The 22,120-nt window shown below is 35.7% G+C and overlaps 1 protein-coding gene across 1 annotated transcript in view; it reads right to left on the bottom strand.

Moving 5' to 3' along the window:
• CACNA2D3 (calcium channel, voltage-dependent, alpha 2/delta subunit 3) overlaps positions 1–22,120 on the bottom strand; it is a 366,879-nt gene that overhangs the window by 10,177 nt on the left and 334,582 nt on the right. Inside the window, exons 32-35 of the mRNA XM_009993350.1 lie at positions 15,067–15,142; positions 12,889–12,941; positions 11,359–11,414; positions 7,988–8,099 (exon numbers count right to left, since the gene is read on the bottom strand). Of these exons, the coding sequence (XP_009991652.1) occupies positions 7,988–8,099; positions 11,359–11,414; positions 12,889–12,941; positions 15,067–15,142 (297 nt within the window). The remainder of the gene's footprint in view (positions 1–7,987; positions 8,100–11,358; positions 11,415–12,888; positions 12,942–15,066; positions 15,143–22,120) is intronic.

Raw genomic sequence — 22,120 nt, 5'->3', positions numbered from 1 at the left:
GCAGGAAGATGATAAAGAGGTCAAAGAAGTTATCCAGACTGGAAAATGTAGTTGTACTACAGCATGTTAACCAACGCGTTTTTAGCAGTTTTTTTAGCACTACTTATGTAGCTGTGGTTTGTATTGAGAGACATCTGAGACAATGTTTTTAAAATATTAGATTATATCTAAGCTAGAGAGCTAGATTCTAAATGTAGTTTAAAGATTAACATGCCAGTTATTTCCTCTGATTTAGGAAGGCTCACAAATATCGTGACATTGTAAAAACAACTTTTTAATTGTATTAAATGGTAACCAGTCTTTCCACAGATTTAGGTCTAGTCTGCTCTACAAAGATGATATGGCTCAAACAAAGAACTGCAAGCTGAAGTATAAAAACTAGAGATGACCAGGAGATTTCCAACAAAATTGTCATAAATCCTAGAATGGAAGTGCTCATCAGACGTGCCCACAATGTGCTTCTCAAGGATGCTGTTAATTTATTTCTGTGAATATAGACTTCAGCAATGATTGAGAAGGCCGCACGTTCAGAATTAAGTATGCTGCATGCCAGCTTCTCCATAGCTAGTGAAAACCCTATAGTATTTTAGGTAATATGTAAGTGCTCCTTGCATGGCACTCAAAACCTAAAACTCATGTTGTTTTTCCAAGTTAAGGCTACTAAATATCTGCTAAGGTCTCAAATCCTTTATACAGAGTAGTGCTAAATGTGCAGATGCCCAATGTTTGCATTGTTTTTCATCAGACTATAATATGAATACATTATAAACTGAAATGAATTTCTTAGTTTTAGCAATTCTTCACAAATGTGTCTAACTTTAAAAATTCACTGCAGTGTTTTCCAATTTATATAATGTTCCCATTCCAAGCCTTCTTTTATTTATATATTGCTACTCAGCTCAAAGTATTATGGCGTTCACACAACTTTTTAAATCTCCTGTCATTACAAAGCATCCTTTCATTGTGCCAGCTTCCATCTATCAATCAATCAATCAATTAATATTTATTGCTGCTTATTTAAAATCTAAAATTATGTTAACTCTTAATTAGTTGTAATATTTACACTTCATAGCACTACTGAGGTTAACAACAAACAGCAAATAGGTGGAGACCACCAACGTCCCACATAAAAGTTTCATGTGCAAACTTCTCAAGCAGTTCAGCTCTTGACTGATGGGGAAGTCGTAAGTAGGGAAGTAGGGAGTTAAGAGAGTGAGCTCATCTCACCCTACTAGTTCAGGAAAAAACCTACAGTGGAACTAATGACAACATTAATAGAATTGCTGGGAAGCTGGCACATGTATCTCTAAGATTTTACACTACTTACAGACAGACCACGTGGTCAGTGCTACTTAGTCTCCTACTGAAAAATTTGCACACATCTGCAAGAAAAGATCACTGTACAATTCCTTGTCTTTCTCTTTGTTCTGTAGAGTCCCCCTCTCATTGAATCTGTATTCCTTGCCTTTGACAAAGATGGCTTTGGTCAGCATTTTTTTTTTTAACATTCAATACATTTTTTTTCCTTTGATCCATAGTGATTCTTTCATTCTCTAGCTTCTTTTATGATTACAATGCAAAGCAAATTGAGAGACAGACGCTGAATACAGATTTGCATGGTTTTGTCAACTAAACAAAAAAATTCCAAGGTTCTGATTTTGGGGGGAACACTGACATAGAAACAGAATAATTATGAAAGGCTATTTTCAGTCTAAGGTGGTGTTCTGTGTATAAGCAGCTACGATAGTTCTGAATTCAACAAGAACACTAAAAAAAATTCTGAAACCAAAAGGAATATTTGTCTATTTAAAAACATAATCCAGAAAACCCAAACCCCAAGCAAACAGAAAAAAACACAAAACACCAAAAACCCTTTGAAAACTGACCAAAGGATTGTTAAACTAATGACTGGCAGGCACAGACGTGCCTGGTAACTTATAGATGTCTTGCCCTATTATTTCATATACCTATTTTCTTAAATGAAAGTAGTAATTTACTGTGTTTCCTGAACTCTCCATTCAAAATATACATTATCAAAGGGTAGAGTTAAATTACCCATACAGTGACTTTAAATTGCACCTGTATGACAAACGTTATAATCACGGTTGCCTTTGGAGTGAAGAGGAAGTTACTCAGCACACAATTGGAGATGTGTGGCTAGCACACAATATAGTATTTTAAGCTAAGTATAAAAGCCTTTAATAAACAAATCTAGCAGTTTAAATTGCATAATTTGATATTTTTTACAAGGGAAGGACAGGAAAAATAAAACCTTTTGGGATCTTCTAGAGTTTTGGGTTTTTTTCTACCAATGCTGCTGTTGCTGCAAATACAGAGTTTTTAATGCTAACAAGTATTTTGCAAGTCTGCAAGCTCTGATTTTCAAAACAGAGAATTTAGATTGAATTAGATTTGAATTCTAGAGACTTCAACAGTTAGCTACTGGGGTATGCAAAATACTGAGTTTCCCTTGAAGTTTCTCCTTGATTTCTATGCTCTTTGAGACTAAGACCTTTTTCAACACTGGCAAGATCAGCAGTGAGCAGTTTGGCTCTGGCACACCTACGGCTCAACACGGACATTGGTCTAAACCACTTGTACACATGGTGTATGTGTACTTTTCATGGCTGCTGAAAAAGCAAATGTAAAAATGTTCACTCTAAGTAGAGTATCATGAAATACAGAGAATATTTGGGTTTCTTCAGGGACCTGTAAGATGGATACAGTAAAATGAATACAACCCAAAATGTCTTCTAGAAGATTGACTATAATTTACTGCCCAAACTAGTTCAGGAAATCTAGAGATATTCTGATATATGTAGCTGGGGCTCCAAATGAGAAGAAATTGGCCCTTGATGCTTTGTTTGTTTTATGTGGCAAGCTGATTTGTTTAGCAGTAAACTAACTACATCTGAAAATGCAAATGATTATTTATTTCATGGGAAATTGAACTGCGTATTTATTTACACATTTTAAACATGATCAAGTACAGCAGTTTGGCAAGCTTCTGCTGGGAAAGAAATGCAGAAATATTGTAGCAAATGATGGTCCGTCTCAAGATTAAGTGGTTTTTAAAAACCATTACCATTTTAATGTCTGTAGATTGCACTAGTCCTGACATTAGTATAGTCATGCCCAGAACAATCTGAATCTAATTTGTATTGTTATTTATCTATTACTGCAAAATAAGCACATTCAGTGGACAAATTTGCCATTATGACTCCACATGAAGGGTTCAGTGTCATCCTGAACTATAACTCCATCACCATTTACCTCTTTTTATTGGCAATGAACAGCACTTAACACCCAGTCTATAAGAAAGCCAGAGAAGGCATTTGCTAAATTGATTATTTTCCCTGTTGCATAATTGTCTGCTTATGAACATTCCAATGGGCCAAAAATATAATACATGGGAGAGTGTTTAATCAAATAAGTAGTTTCTATCAATTTAACAGGCAACTTACATGTGATACACAACAAAGGCAACACATTCATCTTGTCTAATTAAAACACACACATAAGTCTTACTCAGGGTTAAGATGATTGCAGTTACTTACTTCCTTGCTTCCCTAGTGAAAATATAGCTTTCTCATAGTTATTTTTCTATTTATTGTGTGTCTCAGGACTGTGCACAAAGAATCAACTGGGAACAAAACAGTTTCTTTGGGTTTTTGGAATTGACCTTGTGGACCTCTGAGTGCTGCAATTAAAAGAGAATGGGGTTTTGCTCCTTGGGTCACTGGAAGTAAGGCCAGATTTTTGATCCGCATCCAAGTCCAGTATGTCATCACACATGAACAGGAGAGGTTAAAAGGGCAGATTTTTAAGCATTTGTCTGTGTGACTGCTGCCTGATTTGTACACCCATCATTTCTACAGTTGAATATGTAAATAGGGCAACTATGGTTCCTTGGTATGTTTCCTTGTGACTGAAATTTTAAGTTATATACTTCATGTATAAACAGTCAAATGGATAAGCTGCTGTGCCTTACTGAACATCTATACCCACACTCATAGCAGCCTGAGTTAATACTGGAAATAACTGAATTTCCTAAATGAAGCTAAACGAAACATCTGAATTTTCACGCAAAAAACCAAGATTTGTAATTAGAGAAAACTTATTTTGTTTGTTCTGCAAACAGATGAGTGGATATACTAAAAAGATCAGGTAACTCTCTGGTCAAATATCGTAACAGCCATCACCCTTTCTAATTTAACAGCTTGGTCTTTCTAAGAATGCTTTCCCTAGACATTTTTAGTGCTTTTTAAGTATCAACAATTAAATTTTGCAATGCTGAGATCACCAGAAAGCAAAAACTGGTAATGTAATCAGTGAGGATTGCTGAAGAACTTTGGTTGACATGCTCACTTGTATTAAGAATTGGCTAACAGATCAGGGCAATACCTCATAAAACTGCAAACAGCATTGAGATGCTTATTTAGCCAAAGACTTTGAATTTAACGTCTAATCAAAAACATATCTGCAAGCAGCACAATGCCTTTAAAACCCATACCAAGTGCATTTGGCATTAGTGTCGCTCTGACGCAACAGCAAGAGTGCCAGTCAGCATTGAAAAAGAAAAAACATTGCTCTTCAGCAATTAACTATTTCCAACACTAAAGCTGCCATAGAACATTCAACAGTCTATCATCTGATTTTTCAGAAGTAATGCTTTCTCTTCCTTTTTTCTTTTTAAATTAAAAAAAAAAAGGAAAAAAAAAGAAGAGGTTTTTTGCTACATAGGGAAAAGCTTACTGGAAAATATGGAAGTATTTCAAATCTTTTTAAAAATTCTAGTTTTTCTGTCTTATTGACAGTGCTTAGAAAATGTGGCTTGACTTGTTTGTGATTGCTGTTTAAATAACAGATTAATTTAATAATCACTAGGATATTGAATAACAATAAATTATGGGGTGGGACAGCCAAACCCTGACCCTAATGACATTCTCATGTTAATTCTTATTTTCTTTCAGGCTCCTGCTTTCTTAATAAAACCTATATTTTTGAAAATTATTTTTAAACATTGCAAATTATCCCAAAGTAGCATTTATTTTTTTGCTACTAAGAGATAAGTTTACATCTAGAGAGTGTATTTTCTATGTCTGTATACTCTTATTGCCTGACCCAAAGGCTGCTTAAGTGTATAGATGTCCTTCCATCAAGTTTTCAGAGATGGCTGAAAAGTTGAGCCAGCTATTTGTGAAGTAATTAGCATGTAGTCCTTTCTACTGTGTGATTTATTTGTGAAGATACTTGATTTAGTACCCAAGATTAAAAATTATGATTGAAAGCATTTATAAGAATAAGGCTGAGTTTATAGCTACAGTTGGTAACTGTTCCCCTTGGTAACCATGAAGTTCAGAGTATTCCTGGTAGATCAGTAGCAGCACACCCAGGATGGTGTCACCTGTGTGACTTTGTAGTCTATGACTGTGACTTTGTTAGCAATAACACAGTGTTTGTGCTCCAAAATGTCTTATCTAAGTAACATTATGCAGTTTTGATTAATATCAGTCATCATTTTTACTTCTACTAAGAGACTGCTTTTAGTCTCCTTTTTCATGCAAGGGCTTTACAGTAGTGCCTGACACTGTAGGAATAAAAGACAGTGACTTGAATGAGTAACTCCTGACACTAACTTTCTTGCAGCACACTATCTGCATGGCTTTACGCATCTGTTCCCAACATATTGACTTTTCCGGTGTCTTTCAAATAGGTTTGCAACACTAGAGGGGGAGTATATTTAGCTAAATATCTAAAAATAATTTTTTCTATTAGTAATCAAGATTCCCAAGTATATATCACAAACAGATTAATCTGTAACATGATCCAAGGACACAAAATAATCCCATTGACTCAAAGAGATCTGAATCAAGAGCCCAGTATGCAACAATGTGGTGCAGATTAACCGTTGAACACAGGATCAGTTCAAACTCGCTGCAGATGAGGTCGAACTTTAATTTTGACTGATGGAGCCTATCATTCTTAAATTACAAGTATTTAGCAATACACTTGCTTGTAAAAATATTTATTGCTACTGAGGCCATGAAACAGAAAACTGGGTCAGAAGATGTAGGTCTACAAAGGACTTTGGGTCAAATTCCTTAGCTGTTCTGCGGGAAAGTGTCCTGGGTTATAACAAAAATATTTGGAATCCAACGCAGCCTGCAATCTTAGATGCAATTTGTAGATTGTTAATGACAGTGGGTAAATGGTATAATGAAGAACTTTCCCATGAGAATCTAATAGTTCTTCTGGATTATTTCTTTAGGTTTTGCCATTGCTTGTGGAGAAAAATAATGGGTGCCTTGAGATCAGTTTGTAACTTACATGGTTTTCTTTTATTTTTTTGTTCCACTGTGGAACACAAAATGTTTTTCTATGAAAAAGATCTTAGTGCATTATTTTTGAAATACTATAATTTTCACTAAACTCAGTTTCCAGCTCAGTGCTGTCCAAGTATTGCAGAATTGTGTTATTTTTGAAAGTTATTTCCTTTGACCTGAAGTTACCTAAGAAGACAGGCTGAAATCTGCATTCCTTTGAAAAAAACAGGTCCTGTTAAATTAATCTTCTTTTCGTGGAATCATGTATGTTTAAATATTGCAAACAGACAAGATGTATGATAACCTGTACAAATTCTCAGTAATCTTCTGCTGAATGAACACACAGTAAGGCTGCATGAATTCTACAATGCTGGCATGAAGCACTCACAGCATTGTAACTTATATTGTATTTGATATGTCAAGTGGAAAAGTCACGTCTTGATTTTGTTGAGTTTGTACTTCTCAGGCAGTGGGGGTTATTGTTACACTTAAAGGGTTCCTTAGATCAATTTGCAAAGTACTTTTGTGCTTCTATCCCACAAGGCCATATAAAAACAATTGTTCATACTAGACATTCATCATTTCCTTATAATTAGAAGTTGGTCAGTAGCAAATTAAAAGGGAATATTAACACTTAAAATACACCCCCAGTGTTCTTACTCCTATTTCCTGCTTTTAAACAATGAAGATATCACAGAGAATATTTAGGAGCAATTCCAAAAGCACACCTACTGACTTCCAAGAGTTTCCACCTCTAGATTAATTTAGTCTGAAAAGGGAGGGTTGTAACCATTTTTGTTTGATTTATAAATTCTTCTTGACATTTTATATTGATAGATAAATTATTGCTATAAATACACATCTCCTTTGCAATGATTACCTCTCAGCATAAAGAAAATCAAATTAAGAGACTTAGCGAAACGCAGAAATTTGCATAAACAACACCTGTGCAATTCTTCAATTACAATGTAACAGAACTACAGTAAAAACATCCCTGGACATAAGCACAGAATGCAGAGAAAAGACATTTTCAGTATGAAGGAGGAAAGTTAGACTGAAGTCTTTGTCTTTTAACCCTAGGAGGGGAGACTTTACAGTAGCAATGGTAGGACTGACAAGGTTACAGCACTGACGTGAGATTTGTTACTACTAACTCAGCTTCCCAGCACTGACAGTTTGGAAGATAGGTTTAATCCCATCCCACTCTTTCAGACTAACAATTCTAAGAAGGAAACACTGTTTGGCATGCAAGTAAAACAACCAGATCTCACTGTACCACAAGGAAACTTCTAACCTATCCAGTCATTCCTGTATAGGAGATCTAACAGCACTAACCCTTTTATAACTAAGTCTTCACAAAATATGCTTTTAGAATCCTGTCTGTGTCCAAGAAAAGTCTTAAAGCATTCACTATTCTTTGAAATTAGCATCAGCCTCTACTGGTTTTACTTTTTTTGGTAGAAAAGAACAGGCATTGCCTTAAGTTAAGAGTATCAAACTTTAAGATGACCCTTGTAATAAGAGAAATGACACCCTGACAGAGGTCAATATAGAAGATAAAACATAGCAGACCTGTACGTTCTTCAACTTTACCTTGAATAATTCAGTTTTACTGCTTTGTCACAAACAGTTGTATAAAAAAAAACATTGAAAGGGCTTACTTGAAACAGTCATCGCAAGCAATATTCCCCGTGGTCTCCTTTATAGTGCGTTCGGAAACAAAAGCTGGATATTCAGTATCACAGGGCTCTAGGGTTTGTTTCAACCTCTGAGCTATAGGCACAGGAAAAAATATCTTGATGTTAACATGGGAAGAACAGCACACAAAATTCTGAATAACATGATATGCTGCATTACAGAGTTCACTGAGACTGGAAATGTTACTCAGCTTCTGCCACCCTGTGAGATTTCCTAGGCAGTGCATAACACTATTTTTTCAATTAAAAAAAGTTTATCCATGGAATGCAATTTTGTAAGACATAACTGCTAAAGTGGTTCTTCATGTTTTAGCCACTGCCAACTTACAGTACATTTATGCACAAGTTTTATTCTTTCTCCATAGATTAAAGATGGACTTACTGTCATTCTTATTTCAATGATGCTGTCCATCACTGTTATGTAGGGAGTTTACTTTTATTTTATATCTAAAATATGGTACGTTTTACTGAAGCCAAAACCCATTTTGGGCTTACAGCTTGGGAATCTTTGCAGAGTTTCAGCACTTAGAATAACTCTGCGGGTGGGGGGCAGAAGTGTTAGCTTGCCCAGAACCAATGCTTGTTATCTACTTCCCAAAACAGTAATAATTAAGACTCTGTAACACTAAATCTGAAGCCCTTGCAGTGCAAAGGAAAAGAAAGTGTCACTATTTACATTGTAAAGATTGGGAATTTGAGGTACCATGAAGCAGTGAGATTGATTCAAGGTCAAACTACAGGACAACAGCAAAGCTGGGAACCTAAGGCAGCTCTTCTGACTCTCACACCTGATGGAACGGTGACTCTCCCTCATTCCCTTTCTTTTTCCTCCCCACCCCTTCATTCTTCCTTAGCAGAGAGATACACTTGCACATCAGCACAAATGTTAAGCCTATCTTAAACTAATTGCTAAGTGAGAAAACAAGACAAGGTATGACAAAAATAGATTACACTGAACAGGCTCTTGGACTCGACAGATCCTCCATTCAAGATAATCTGTTTCAGAGCCAGTGGTCTATCTGCTGCACAGTGCCAGGGTAATGACCAAAACTGCATTTGCAAACATGCACTAGGGCATGCAATGATGAGCTGTTCATTTGTATATAATTTAAAAAGCATTTCTGCAGATGCACAGATCTCAAGGGAGTTGCTCAGAAAAGTTTTGTTATTGCTGATATTTTCTCTGTGGTTGTGACATATTTAACAACTTAGCTTTTTTGGGTTTTTTTTGTTTGTTTTTTTTTTAAATTGTCTCACTAGTTCTACTGCACCTCTCCCTTTCTCTTTAGTTCCCCTTATCTGTTACCAAGAATGACTGAAATTTATCACCTGTATTTTAGTTCTGCCCTCACTTGTATCATCAACATATGGCTTGTGTAACAAGGAGACTGCCAAAGGTCCATGGGTTTCATTTCCAGCACCTCGTCAGAGTCCAGAAACAATTGGGTTGCCCAAGGTTTAGCCATCATTTTCTTTTCTCTCATTTACAAATGTGATGGAGATTACAAGATCTTGTGTGGAAGTATTTGTCATACTAGGATTTACTAAATTGGCAGGTGTGTGGGGATCCTCTAGGCTCATGGTAATACATGATGCTCTATTAATTGATGTCACAATTTGTTCAGGAAACAATTTCTCCATTAGAGGAATTGATTTTTTATAAATATATATATATATATAAATATTTTTAATATTTTTAAAATATTTTTAATATTTTCCCTAACATCCAATGCAACTGTCATTGGACGTTTAATGTCAGGATATATCAAGGTATATTTGTACAGTACACTTGAAAAAACATCCATAGAAGTTACTCATTCCCTTCACTGTCTGCTTTGCACTGTTCTGCAAACATTAAGGACTAAGACTGGCTTACCTGCCTTCCTCTTCAAACATAGGGAAGTTTTGCATTTTCTGGGTCTAGCACAGCAAACCTTACTGTCCTTCACATTCATCAGAGTGAAAGACATTTTTCATCATGGGTAGGGAAACAGCTGAAAAATTAATCTTGATTTTAGAGGACCTGTGTAGGCTCTGCTGTTTACGAAGCAGCCCCAAAAGCAGAGTCTGGCTGGTTTGTGTCCACTCTATTTCAGGCTCATTGTTCAAGTAACCACAATGTATACTGCAGTGTGCAGCACCATGGGAAAGGCTATGCCAGTTTCATGCACCTACACTTCCAGAAGGGCCTTTTCAAATATTCACTCATCTCAGCCTCTCTATCTCCCCTTTACACCAGGTTAGGCAGCCTGATGTGCTTTGCCATTTACTGCCATATTTTACAGTTGCTCCAGGGTAGATATTTTTGCTAGAAGAGCTTGAGCATCTTATTACTGCAGGGGATGCTGGAATATTCCAGGGCATCATTATGTTCCATTTTCCCCAATACCTTAAGTTCAGACAGAATATTATTTTGGCATAAAGACAGCCCAGTATCCAGGCAATGCAAATACAAACTGAAGCCTCAAGTAGCAATTTTATCCTCTGCTTTGCTAAGAAATAGGCAAATCTGCAAGCATGAGGCTGAAGATGGCCTATGCAATAGCCAATTGAAGAGCTCCCCTCTTGTAAATTAGCTCTTTACTTTTGAGCAATGCTTCTGAAATGCCAGAAGTCTGCTAAACTATGAGACAGCTGACACTGAACATTTCCAATTCTTATAGGAGCAGCTTAAGTTTCATTATTATTTCAAATGAAACCTCCCTATTAGAAAATATTTTGAATAAACAAAATTTTAATTAAACTAGATTTTACTACTTTAAAATGTCTGTTTTGAATGGAATGATAAAACTAAACAAAAAAAGTTGTAACCATTCTTGTTTAAAAAGTAACCGTTAGTCCTTAAAAATTATTTTCATATGAAATTATATGGAGATGACCATGTTCCTGTGGACTTTTGTTGAAATGGCATTTTTAAGCATAGTAACCCCCTACATATTACAGAAACTCTAGAAAAAGTGTAGCATAAGCAGAAAAAGTCTAGTATAATTCCTTTATTCACAAAGACTGGCTTGGAACTAAGGGAAACATTTAAAAAAAAAAACCACAACAAACATATTTACTAATTATCTACTATTTTTAATTTTTCCAGTATGGTATTGTACTGTGTTCCTATAGTACAGACAACCACTTTGTGGTTGTTCATAGAAGATCTTAATTATCTTGTGTTTTGGGAAGTATTAACAAAGAAGAGGATGCTGATGTGGGAGACATACCATTGTTATCAGATGTGTATTATTTGTTTTAAAACATTTTACAAACATATGAGTTTCAAAATCCAATTCAATCTAGCCATTTCTGTCATTATGGCTGGGGGGGGGGAATATCACACTTACCTTTTGCTGTTAGATCAGAGTGCCACCAACTGCATAGATTAAATTCCACAAGGAACCTAAAGAAATCATTAGAGTTTTCATATTATCCTACAGAATGTTTTCAAAGCACAAAACTGGCAGTAGTTCAACATCATTAATAAAAGCTGACACAGAAATGAAATTTGTGTTACTAGGATAACTGGGATTATCAACTACTGCAATTCTCTTATTTTTATCTTATCACAGAGAATTTATTGTGACTTTAACCCCATCACCATGTAACAGGTTTACCTGTTATTAATTTAAAGTACTGATCTAATGTGAAGCGTCCAATTCCAATGCATGGCAACACACAGTATTTTTACTGTCAAACATTAGTGAACATTATTTCTTCATATTTTGACTCTCAAGTAAAATACCATAGGATTATAACTTTCCTGGCTACAGCAAAAGAGTATACATAAAATCCTTGCTTATATTAATTCTGGCACTACAATAGTAAAACTAATTTATTTCTAGGAGCAGAAAAGATTGATTAAGCAGTGTCTAACCAGCTCTAAGTAGATGTGTAGAGAATTTTCCCACTAAAATATATTGCAATTCAGTTATTGTAATTGTAAAGAATGTGGAAACAACATGCAGGTTACCATATGCACGTGCAACAATACTTATAAACACACAAATTTTCTTCTATAGCTAGCATCAAAGTCTCATTTTAACATGATTTCTTTCCCTGATATTTACTTGGAAAGCTGTATTTAAGCTCATCCTCTGCCCTCTGGCAATAACCGTTTGGTTTAACCCTTTAACTCTTATTCCAAACTTTGACTGAAGCTCATATAATTCACAATTAAAACAAAATTACAAGAAAAAAATAGTTCTATACCAACAACAATAAAATTAATTTTTATCTGTAACTGTGCTCTCTTACAATAAAAAAATAAATGTATAGGCTAATAATACATGATACAATTTAAGGCTTCCTCTTCTCCATCAGATATTTCTCTGCAATTTCTTAGACAATCTCTCTTAAAGGCCATGCTCATTCTGTATTAACTTGAAATCTTAGAAGAATTAGGCCAGGTCAAAAAATTCAGCAACATCCAGAATCCACTTAATCTGGCAAATACTGTAAAAGGTCCATCTTACAGAAATTTGGAAGTGACAATCAATACAGTGAGCCACTGTAACAATTTGCTATATTGGCAGCAGCCCACCCAGGCAGCACTACAAGCAGCAATACTGTAAAATTTAACAGTAACCACAATAATAAATTTGGTTTGCATACCATGATCTGCCAGGCTTACTAAGCAAGCACATACAGGTATCAGCAAAGACCATGAAAAACATAATAAGTACACCCCATTTTTTCTGATTTTAACAATGCAAAATTGGAAAGAAAAAAATAACAAATATTACTATATTTCAAATCATATAATAGAAGCATCACCAATGCATTTTAAAGGCAAAAAGCACAAGTATTCATTCAGTATTCAAAAGTACAAATGGTCATTATTTCATACAATTAAGTTCTTGATAAAATTTACTTACAAGACAAGCTCAGTCATAATCCATTTTACTGCAGCAAAGAAGGCATTATAAGGCTGAAGAGAAGCAACTAATTTAATAAAAAGGCAGAACATGCAGTATTTATATCTTAACTGAATTCTTCATGTAAAGACAATGTTATGGATATTAAAATGCATGGGTAGCATGAGAAAAAGAACTTTCTTATAAAGAAACAAATATTACTATACTGAATATTAAAATACAAAGTAATGAAATTTCCTTTTAATGTCGTTGATCATATACACAGAACATCAGTTAGAAAAGGAAAGTTTTGCAAATGATTCTTAAATATTTAACCTCTAGGGGTTCCTATTTCCCAGGGTATTGCTGGAGGAATAGCTCTGGTAGATAACATGAGCTTTTCTTAGGCTTCAATTCACAGACTTGCTGCTCTATAATATAAATATTCATTATCTCAGTCTAATTAGGCTAGAGAAAACTTCTGAAGTTTGAATTTACCTAAATGAATATATGTGTGTCATTTTTAAGGCTCAGTTATTAGCACTTTAAGTAGTTTTTCAGATTCTTCCCTTCTCTGTTTTTTTCAATCGTAACAAATATAGCAAATACTTTGGAAATTTTGTGTTTACAGCACTTCTACTACATTTTGAATGTTGTATTTCTGAAAAGAATATCAATAGGATTATTCTTTTATGTAATAATCTTAGGTAGAAAAGTTAAGTTTCCAGAAATTTGGAAAGGAATCTACCTTTGTCTCACACATTTGTGTTAGAGCCTCCTAGTTGCATAATTTTTTTCAGACTTTTCAGATTCCATATCAAGAGAGTATTTTAGTATATCTAAGAGGTCATATTGACTTTAAGAACATTACTCAGGTATCTAAAATCATGCTTAACCATACTGAATCAGTATTACTGCAAAAGGCTGATAACTCTCAGAGCCAATGAACTAGTATCAGTCAGTGGCATGAGAGGTTGAAAGAGCAAGGCAGCAGAATGTGTAATGCCCAAGACAGTAGAGATTTGCACTTCATTAAGGACTGTTGTATAGGAAAAGATAAAAAGCTACTAGTCTTTCCTAGAGATGAAAAGAAAACAGAAGGTCAGCCCTGTGGGACATCTTATTTATTTTAATTCTAAATCAGAAAACCTGAAAGGTTTTAGTGGATAACAGACTGGTAAGTGCAGCAAATCCAAATTTGCATGTTCTTGGAAAACACAGAATCAGGTAAATATGTGAACAAAGACATCTTAAAATACATGTTATTATTAAACCAGAGAAGCTATATACAGCTAGTTGGAAGTTGCCAGAACTTTGACATTTCTCAACAGTTTAACTATATGTAGATTTTTTTGTGTCTTGATAGATCCATGTACATTTGAAAATACTATCAGATAGATTTTCCAGACTGTTAAAATCTGTGTTTTGCTAGTGTCTTTATATAAGAATTTTTCATGTTAATACAGTCCTATCTTGTTCTTTTTTTTTTAATATGTAGAAAGTGTACTTTGTCTAACACCTTACAGTAAAATACACACATGATGATAAAATACCTTTGGGTTTATTAGCTAGAGATATGAAATAGTAACAGGGAAATGTTGCCCTTGCAAGACCCAGCTTGACTCTAATTAGGTCTTGCAGAGAGACAAGGTCTCAGATCTGTCTGCAAGACAAGGGTTTCAATGCAGTGAAATTCTACTTTAAAATGGATCTTCTTTAAACACTAAGAAAAAAACCCAAAAACAAACTTGATAGAATCACTGGCTTGTGTGCCTTGGCAATGAACCAATCCATTCACATGAAAAAAATCTCAAGTTTTAATCTAAATTACATTTCTGCCTGCATGTGTTTGCATACAGAAAAGGCATATATGATTTCAGTCCCCCAAACAAAGCACAATCAATTGCCAAAATTACAGTCCTAGGAAGGAGGATTCATATGTTGGAAAGGAAATTCCAACAAAACCTTAGAAATGGTGACCCAGCATTAAAAATGATTGTGTAAGTATTTGAACCTTGAAAGTGCTTAATACTCTGTGTTTGTTTAGAATGAACCATTTCCTTGTATGGAGTAGGATAAACACAAAGAGCTGTGAGCATTCCAAATCAAAATAATGGGCTTGCAATGGCCATGAGATATTTGCAACAATTTTCTTTGATGATTGCATGGAAGGGTGCTCAGAAAATTGACTATACTTACGTCCAGTAAGCTATGGGCACTGTCGCTACTCTCTTTGTTTGTTCTACACATGGCCTGGTAGTCATAAAGTGTAATTCTACAGAGAAGAACAGAAAACTGCTTGACTACAAGAAGAAAACACAGTGGAATAAAATTGATGATATGGAATAGTCTGCTCACAAAGTAGACAGGAAAATAAAAATTGTAAAACAGCAGCAGGGAAAAGAGAGGAAGGGATAATTAAAATTCAGGTTACACAAAGGAGAATAAAGGTAAGAAACACTGAAAACTTTATAAAGGCATTCTATCAGACTACAGAACAAAGCAAAAGCTTAACTGGGAGAAATCAGGGAAATACACATACAGTGTAACACACAATGGTATAAACAATGCAAGGAGGGGAGGATACACATTCAACATGGTGCTCAAACAATTGGTTCTGGACTGAGATCAGCACATTTAGCCCCAGAAAGTGAAAGAAGCTATGCATTTGAGGGGCTTCTCACAACAGACAACCCCTGAACTCCAGTAAAGGCAAAAAGATGCTCCTATAATTCTTTGTGCAGAACTAATTTGTAAAAAACATGATGTTTCTTCCAAAGAAAATAGAGGTGAAATTTCAGAGTATTCACAGTGCAGGTAGCTGAAGCAGGATGGGTTCACTTTTGCTTCTTTTCACATCAGGTATCTGCTGTAATCAGAATCTGCTAGAAGCCTCCTCAGATGCACAGTAACCAAGGAAATTTCTTTTTGTTTATGATTTTACTCATCACAGATACACTTCAGAGATCTAAATGTAAAATCCAGAACTCAGAGATAATATATGGAATTATGATTATTTATCTAAATCTGTCTGTCCATAGAACAATTAATTAACTTTATCCATCCACATAAAAAGCATTTAACATCTATAGCAGATGTAAAGAATCTTCAGCTGATAAGTTGCAACAAGCATAAATATATAAAAGTTATTAGTATTATTTGTACATATCAATTTGACTTTCGCATCATCAGAGGGATAAAGAAACACAATTGGACATAGATGGTTTATGAGATGGGACTTCAATGTTTTGTAATGTGTGCCTTGCTCCTAAGCAAAGAAGAAAGGAGAGCACACAAATTCAGCTGTGCAAAGGATGCCCCAGAAGCTGCCAAAAACAGGTCATGAAATGCATTGAGCATCACCATGAGGCATTCTGCACTGCATGCCATGAAACGTTGCAACCTGTACCAACAAGATGTCATAATCCATTGTGGTGGAAACTACATAGAATTTTTCTGATCTAATTTTGTGACAGCAACCATGACTAAAAGCATCTTTATTATGCCTATATTTTCTTTTTGGCTTACAGGCAAAATATCTAATATATCGGATCTTGCAGCTTCAACTCAACATTTAGTGCATGGTCATACTGTTTACATTAGTAATTGTATCTTATATTCAGAATAGAAATGGCTAGGAAGCCATTGTTTTGTGGACTGGCAGAGAGAGGCACATGGTAGACAAACGCATAACTAGAGACCTAAACATGGGTGTAAGTTGAACACTGACCATATTTGGCAGAATGACGCCCACAGCCAGATCCGCGCACACAGATCTGCCAAGACAAACAGAGCAGTACATGGTGTAAGCTGTGCTGCCTCTGTGGCATGCAGTAATACACCACTTCCCCTAGCTGTTTTTTTTGTTGGGATTTTTATGTTTTGCTTTATTCTCCCTCCTTCAACCATGGTCAGAATCCAGCCCCTGTAAGGTAATCTCTACAGCTCAGCATTTCCTGTCGTGGTTGGTTTAACTGTTTTACTCCTCTAGATCCAAGGACCACATTGCATGTCCACTTGGACCTTCTAGTGATGGTGGCAAGTGGTAAGTGCAGGAAAGGCAGCTTACAGATGCTAAAAATCTCTCTGCAGCATAGTCTAGGAATTCTATATGGATGAATTGGTACCATCCTGCTTCATTCAACACATAGTGTTACAAGTAGATTAGCATTCAGTTTTGTCTTTATTCTTTGTGTATCTGAGATTTTCTTCTCACTCAGACAGGCCTACCCTTTTGAAGAGCTTGTATTTCAGTTTCAAACAACTCTTTGCAGCTAATAGCATCCTCTTCAACTGACTATATTTAGTGAACGTAGCTGTCTGCTTCCCAGGATCTAATTTAAAGTCTATCTAGATGCCCAAGTCCATGCTATGTATAACAGCTATGCATTTTGCTGTAAATCTGTAAAAATGCAGGAGATGCTGTTGGTACAATGTGCTTGAGACTTTCTGACATCACTGTGCTTTTAACTCCGTATTTCCACACCTGGTCACTGAAGTTTGCAGAGCGGTTGTATGCAACATCACTCATAGGAAAAGCGTGGACGATGTACAATCATCATTAACTACTGGAAAGTAACAACAAAATCTAAATGTGCGCCTCCTTTGCATATAACTTCAGGGACCAAATACATTTTGTCAGTTTTATTGTCAGTTTCCTCATACAGTAAATTCCAGCCTTGCAGTTTATGCTGTACTTACAATTGAGTAGGACTCTAGTTCAAGAAAATTAAACTCTAAGACCTACCAGCAGCACAGGCTATAAGAACAAATGTGCTCTATTGCTTTCAGCTACATTTTCAGCACATCTATGGACTTCTGTTTGGTAGTGTACAATACCAATACTGACAATTATAACATCTGAAAGGTTTTCAATACATAACACTTCAAATTATTTGTCATCAGTTCACCGTTTGGGAGTTGTCATATAATGTGTAGGAATAATAAGCTTCTTATCATGGAAGTAAATGTCAAGTCCATAAAAAAAAACAAAAAACAAAAACAACACCAACAAAAAACTCAAAAAAAAAGAAAAGCATAGGAAGCCAGTAATAAAGGAAGCCCTAATTATTGACACTAAGATTTACTCAGTAGTCTGTGTAAAAGCTAATAGTGACTATAGCTCACTTCTGTTGGAAAGATGTTCATTAACTCAGACACAAGATATGCAGCCTGCCTGGCATTCTCACCAAGACAGGAAGGACAGACAGTGTTGAATGGTTTGAAGGGTAAACTAGTTTTTAAAGACTAGAGAGGGTCCTTGTGGGACACTAAGAAATCCTGTACTGTTGCTGCCCTGACTCTCCCATCTTCGTTGACAGACAGATTATTAGTGCCCAGAAGCTGTCAGACTTATACCTTTCACCACCGAGAAAATCAACAGAAAGCATAAAAATAAATTACAGCATTTTGACAAAACAAATTTGTCATCACGTACCTTTACCTTTATTGTTCAGCTATCCCCAATTGCCAAGGTGCTCCAAAGCATATCATATATAAAAACTACAACTCAACCTGTATTTCCAGTATACAGAATGAAAACTCATTTACATAGCACACATGCCTGGGTTTCTCCTTAAGTGGGTAAAACAACTCCCATGTAATAATGCACTGCATTAAATTAGTGGTAATATTTACAGAAATATAAACTCTAACTATGCTCAAACTCAGTTTTGAGACATTAATTCTAGATGTCACATGGACAAAATATGAACAGAAACACACTACACAGCAGTGTGGGAGTTTCAGAGCACAGATACCAGACGGACATCTGGTAAATGAAAAAAAAAAAAAAAAAAGGAACAGGGCTCTTCTTGTTGGTAATGACAGACATTATTTGGCTTTTTTGTACTTGCTTGTAAACCTGCATTAGACAGTCTGCTACATTATTGCCTTTCTGACAGCTATTTCTTTCTTGAGAATGGAACAGAATTCTTCAGGGCAGTACAATTACATATTATTCATTGAGAAATGGAGGATCAAGGAGGGGTGCAGGCCTCATACATGCTCTGCAGTGCCCATGACAGCTAATATAGAAGATGATTATTGGAAATAGTCCCCTTATTTTTCAACGCCTTCTGCCTGCCCATACAATAACCACTCATTTATCCACCTGGCTATTTTTTATCCTATTTATGCCAGATAAATATTTTGATCTTGCTTTTTCTTCAACTAAAAAAATAATCACTAAAGATTTTTAAGAACTGCTACATTTCAGAACTTCTGCATCACAGTTGCATATTGGACAAACAATTACAAATCCACTACTCCAATTTGAATTGTTCCTTGACTCCAATTTGAATTGTTTCTTGACTCTATCACTGAGAATTTTAAAATGTGTCCACTTCACACCTTAGCTGAAGCTTCAAGAAATGTTATTAAAATGAATGCTTAAATAAGAAAGAGTGGCCTAAAATAAAGAGAAAAATATCCTTTATTTGGATGCTGTCCTGCCTCAGTGGAAATCAATATCCTGTTGGTGAGCAACTAGTTACTGCTTTCATTATTTGGCTTTAAGAATGTTCTGCTCTTTGCAAGGAGCTTAGTAAAGAGTTCTGAATTTTTTTTATAATCTTATAACCTGAAGGCAAAACACTTGTTAAGTTTTGCTTATAAAGCAAATCAAGAGAGAGAGAGATGAAAGCCTGCCTATGTGCATGCATTTGGAGCCCAGAGGCAAAGGATTTGGACTGTATGGTGCCGCAAGGGCACAGCCAGGACGTGTTAGTCACCGGGCGGCATGTGGGTGCAGATAAAAGAACAGAGCAAGAAAAAGAGAAACAAGAGACTCTCTTGAAGCAACAAGAACTTATTAGAGGGAGCGTTAGGATCCGGGAAAGCTGCAATTCAGGAGGGCACCATTTCAGGCACATATCCTGAGAGCACAATTAAATACTAAAGCATGGACCGTTCTCCAGAAGCCAAGAGGACGGCTGGTGAAAGAGAACAGTTATGAGGAAATTATGTTGATTCTACATTTGACTTATAGAATTACTTAGGTTTCCTCCTGCTGGAAAGGATGAGATAGTTTTGAAGTCAAGAGATATGTAATTTTCTCTTATAGAATTATTGTTAATTTCTGTGGGAAATTCATTGCTTCGATAGCCCTTAATTTTTCTGTGTTAATGTGAGGTTTTTCAGATTTTCATGCTTTGAGCAACTGAATGTATTTTTGCACTGTTTTTATATAAAGTGCTGAGGAAATCATAAATAAACTTTTTTCTAGATTATGTGAAGCAGATACTTTTCCATAAGCACATTCTAATTTATTTTATAATAAATTTAAATTATATTTAAATTATTTAACCGTGTGCAGTATTCAGGATATAAGATAAAATTCATTTTGCCAAATGAAATCATAGAACATGTCACGTTGCTGTGGAGGCACTGATATAATTTTTCTCCCTAAATATAAAACTCATTAACTAAGAAAATATACATACATACATACACCTTATTCAAAAGCAGTACTGAGTTTAAAGAAATTGAGGAGGGAAGGAGGTATTTAAGTTCACTTTAAAAAATAAACAACGAACATCAAAATTGAATTTCATCCTGCTGCAAGTTGAAAAGAAATATAGTCAGCAGCAAACAACCCTCTTTTGTTTAACACTTCCAGCTCAATCCTAAAAAGAACTTCTATATCCCTCCAACTAAGTGGTAGTTGAGAGAACACACAAAAGGTTATTTCATTCCTTTTGTGGATGGAGAGCCTGAAAGCTGGCATGAATCAGCGAGGTGGTAGCACATATCTGTGCTGCCACTCAGATGATTGGTGCAGAAGGAAGCAAAGACTCCAACCCCAAAGTCACCAGGGATGTTAGCAAATTCTTCTGCAATGAAGATCAGGCACTGCAGAACATTCTACTTCTAAACTAAACAAAAAACAAGCAGGACTAGATCAAACAGGGCAAAGCCATGTAATTCACCTGCCAGACAGTAAATGCCATATATGAAACAAATTGCAAAAAAGGATGGCTTGGGATATCAGAATAAAAGGCTAAAGAACAGTTCTTGCTCTCTGTCTCCATTGTAAAAGCAGCAATAACAAGTAAAACAGGCAAGATCTATATTGTTGTGCTCTCAGGGAAAGGGTACTAGTAATAGATTTTGCCATGGTGTTAGTCAATGCTTTTATTCTTTACTTCTTATTCTACACAAAATAAATTTTGGATAAGCAAAACACAACCTCACCCAAACAAATTAGTAATCTTCAAAATATGGTAAACGTATTTAGTGTTTTTCAAGAGACCTAGCAAAAATTATTCTTCATATTGCTGGAATAATTTCTTCTAAAGGCCTCATCTAGCAAAGCTTAAAGAGAGTTTTGGATATTTCTGGTGTCTCACAGAGCTATCTACTGTACAGTAGGAAAGCAGATGGCTCTTTTAGTGCAATTACATCACTTTGACTCTCTCCCATTTTTAATTGATTGGCAATGGCCAGTGTATTGTGTTAAAATAATCAAATCATGCTTACATTTTTTAAAAGATTTTCTTCAGTATGCAGCTCAGTTGTCCTGAGCTAGCAGGTTCATTTTCTGTAACTCCCCTGGAGCTCATGGCCAGGCAAAATCTTCACCAAATAACCCAGCCCAAACCGGTGCCCACTGCAGACTAGATTGAATACTCAAGGCATGCAGTCTTTGTTTTCTCAATGGTGGTACCTACTGTTATCTATTGTTACATACATAACTGGTTTGAAACGCTTTGTTAGGCAGGACAAAACAAATTTGGACAAATTAAAGCATTATCCCTTGCTTTTGACTGCATGATTTTGTCTACATTAAATAAAATGCTTCAACTTTTATGTAAACAGACCTTTTCATCGTAGAACCCGGTCAATAAATATGTATTACTTCACTTCCTTTCACAGCATATGTCAAGAACGTAATGCTAAACACAAAAAGATTGCCACCCTCGGAAAACTGGGATCTGGGAGGATTCAGTGAGTGCTACATCTTTCCATTTCAGGTCATTCACTTACTGGGAGTGGTACTCAACTAGAATGCACAGAGGCAGCAGGGAAAGCTTTCTGCCTTTAAGATAGCTGGTTAATCAAGGAAGCACACAAACCATTTTTGAGAGCCTCTGCACACACCCTCACATGTAATAACTAAATTCAGTGGTTGATGGGATCTGTGATGTGTCTTTGTTTAGTACTAGAAATGCACAGGAAAATAGAAGACACAAGTGTAAAAGATATGGTCAGCACTTCTCTCCTGCTGTAAAAGGACAAAGGGTAAGGAACCGCT

This window comes from Chaetura pelagica, unplaced genomic scaffold (assembly GCF_000747805.2).
Source record: "Chaetura pelagica isolate M959 unplaced genomic scaffold, ChaPel_1.0 scaffold630, whole genome shotgun sequence".
NCBI classification, from domain to species: Eukaryota; Metazoa; Chordata; class Aves; order Apodiformes; family Apodidae; genus Chaetura; species Chaetura pelagica.
The sequence above is the reverse complement of the archived record's forward strand: the minus strand, read 5'-3'. Positions and strand labels throughout refer to the sequence as shown.